At 54.3% G+C, this 2832-nt stretch overlaps 1 protein-coding gene across 1 annotated transcript; it reads left to right on the top strand.

Moving 5' to 3' along the window:
• Positions 1 to 303: 303 nt before the first annotated feature.
• On the top strand, positions 304 to 1281 carry LOC308228504 (olfactory receptor 14A16-like; the record flags this gene model as incomplete). The annotated part of the gene is made up of 1 exon (XM_080631890.1): positions 304 to 1281. One exon carries the CDS (start codon positions 304 to 306, stop codon positions 1279 to 1281), a length of 978 nt encoding a protein of 325 aa, XP_080488016.1.
• Positions 1282 to 2832: the final 1551 nt, after the last annotated feature.

Below are 2832 nucleotides of genomic sequence, written 5' to 3'. Positions count from 1 at the left end.
AATTTGAGTAGGCACGAACCCACAGACAGCTGAGCCCTTTTGTCTGTCCCATGCTCAGACTCTTAACAGTTGCCTTCAAAATACTTCTTAACAAATTTATCCCTAAAATGTCACTTGTCAGCTGTGACACTGGGAAAACAAACAAACCAAACAACCTCGGAGATAATCACAACCAACTCACACTGAGCCTCTCTTCTGTAGCCTGAAAGTGAACTTCTGAACTTCTCTATCTGACATCCCTCCTGTCCTAACCTGTCACTGCCTTTTTCTCCTGTGACAGTGCCCCATGCCCAGAGGCAGCAGATGTCCAACGGCAGCTCCATCACCCACTTCCTCCTCCTGCCATTCGCAGACAGGCGGGAGCTGCAGCTCTGGCACTTCTGGCTCTTCCTGGGCATCTTCCTGGCTGCGCTCCTGGGCAACGGCCTCATCATCACCAGCACAGCCTGCGACCAGCACCTCCACACCCCCATGTACTTCTTCCTCCTCAACCTCTCCCTGCTGGACCTGGCCTGCATCTCCACCACTGTCCCCAAATCCATGGCCAATTCCCTCTGGGACACCAGGGCCATCTCCTACACAGGTTGTGCTGCACAGATCTTTTTCCTTGTCTTCTTCTGTTCAGCAGAGTTTTATATCCTCGCTGTCATGTCCTACGACCGCTACGTGGCCATCTGCAAGCCCCTGCACTACGGGAGCCTCCTGGGCAGCAGAGCTTGTGTCCACATGGCAGCAGCTGCCTGGGGCGCTGGGTTTCTCAATGCTCTGCTGCACACAGCCAATACATTTTCACTGCCCCTCTGCCGAGGCAATGCTGTGGAGCAGTTCTTCTGTGAAATCCCCCAGATCCTAAAGCTCTCCTGCTCACATTCCTACCTCAGGGAAGTTGGGCTTCTTGTGCTAAGTTTCTGTTTGGCACTTGGCTGTTACATTTTCATTGTGGGGTCCTATGTGCAGATCTTCAGGGACGTGCTGAGGATCCCCTCTGAGCAGAGACGCCACAAAGCCTTTTCCACGTGCCTCCCTCACCTGGCCGTGGTCTCCCTCTTTGTCAGCACTGGTACCTTTGCCTATTGGAAGCCCCCCTCCATCTCCTCCCCACCCCTGGATCTGGTGCTGTCAGTGCTGTACTCGGTGGTGCCTCCAGCAGTGAACCCCATCATCTACAGCCTGAGGAACCAGGAGCTCAAGGATGCTGTGTGGAAGCTGCTGACTGGATGTGTTTCAGCAGCCATACACTGCCTGCTTTATCCTGGAAAAGGCTTCCAATGTACATCATGACAGGCCACATCTGTCTTTGCTGCTTTAGATTTGTTTTCCTGTTTCAATTTTTGATGATGTTGTGTTCATAGAAATGTCAGTTTTCATCTCCTCCTGCTTAAGTAGCCACTCGTGTTGTGTGACCCACAGACTATGTGTCAGAGGGGGCTCTCACAGTATTTGAGTTAAATAAATGATCCTGCAGCAACTTCCTCTCTGTGCTATGTCCTCCCATGGCAGGAATGAAGGGGAATGAAATCATCTTTCTGGCTGCTCCAGCTCTGGGATGGCTGCTCTGTGCCTGGAGCAGGAAGAGCTCTTGAGGAGCCCAAGGGCCAGGGCTGGTGTGCTGGTGTGGGGAGATGGGATGGCATGGGGGGGCTGCAGAGCTCTCAGGGTGTCCTGGGCAGGAGAGCAGGGGACACAGGGGTCCCTGCAGGGGACTCCCCTGCAATGGCCCAGGCTGGGGCTGCCTGGCTGGGAGCAGCCCATGAGAAAGGGCTGGGTGGGCAGGAGCTGGACAGGAGGCAGCGTGTGCCCTGGCAGCAAGGGAGGACAGCAGCATGGCAGGCTGTATGACCAGGAGCACGGCAGGAGAACAAGGGAAGGGATGCTCTGGAATACTCCATCCAGGTTTCAGATCCCCAATTCAGGAACGCTATTGGCAAGCAGGAGTGTGTTTAAAAACAGGCCCTGAGGACAGGCAGGGACTGGAGCATGGTGCCTGTGGGGAGAGGCTGGGGGAGCTGGGCTTGTCCAGCCTGGAGAAGGGAAGGCTGATGGGGACCTGAGATCTTGGGAAGGGAAGGCTGTTGGGGACTGGCTGCCTGTACCGGCAAGAAGGACATGGAGAATACAGAGCCAGGCTCCTCACCATGGTGCCTGGTGGGAGGACAAAAGGCAATGGGGGATAGTGACAGAGGAGAGGTTGAGCCAGGACATAAGGAAACCTTGTTCCCATAGGCTCAGGCAAGTGCTGCATCAGGTCACCCAGAGAGGCTGTGCAGTCTCTGGCCTTGGGGATTTCCAACTCAGACTGAATCAAGCCTTGAACCACTTTCTCTGACCCTGTTCCTGACGGGTTGGTCTTGAGACCTCCTGGGGTCCCTTCCAACCTCTGTTCTCTTATGATCTTTCAAAGATGGGTTTATGAAGGGCCCTAATCTGCTCTGAGGAGTGGAGCACGTCTCTGATGAAGAGGCTGAGAGAGCTGAGGGTGCTGAGCCTGGAGAAGAGAAGGCTCCAGGGAGACATCTTAGCAATCTGCCCAAACTTAGTCAGGGCCTACAAGAAATCTGGAGAGGGGCTTTCTACAAGGGTGTGCAGTGACAAGACAAGGGGGAATGGCTTTAGCTGAAAAAAGGCAGATTTAGCTTGGACATTAGGAGGAAGTTTTTCCCTGTGAGGGTGCTGAGGTGCTCACAGACGGTGCCCAGAGAAGCTGTGGCTGCCCCATGGCTGGCAGTGTTCAAGGCCAGGTTGGATGGGAGTCAGGTTTGCTCTGAAGCTGTGCTTTGCCCAGCTCTGACGTTCACAAGGGATGTCAGAGGAAATCCCAGAATCCTTTCATTT

The sequence above is a fragment of the Psittacula echo genome (genome assembly GCF_963264785.1).
Source record: "Psittacula echo genome assembly, chromosome: 19".
Classification (NCBI taxonomy): domain Eukaryota; kingdom Metazoa; phylum Chordata; class Aves; order Psittaciformes; family Psittacidae; genus Psittacula; species Psittacula echo.
This window is presented reverse-complemented; position numbering and strand designations above follow the sequence as displayed.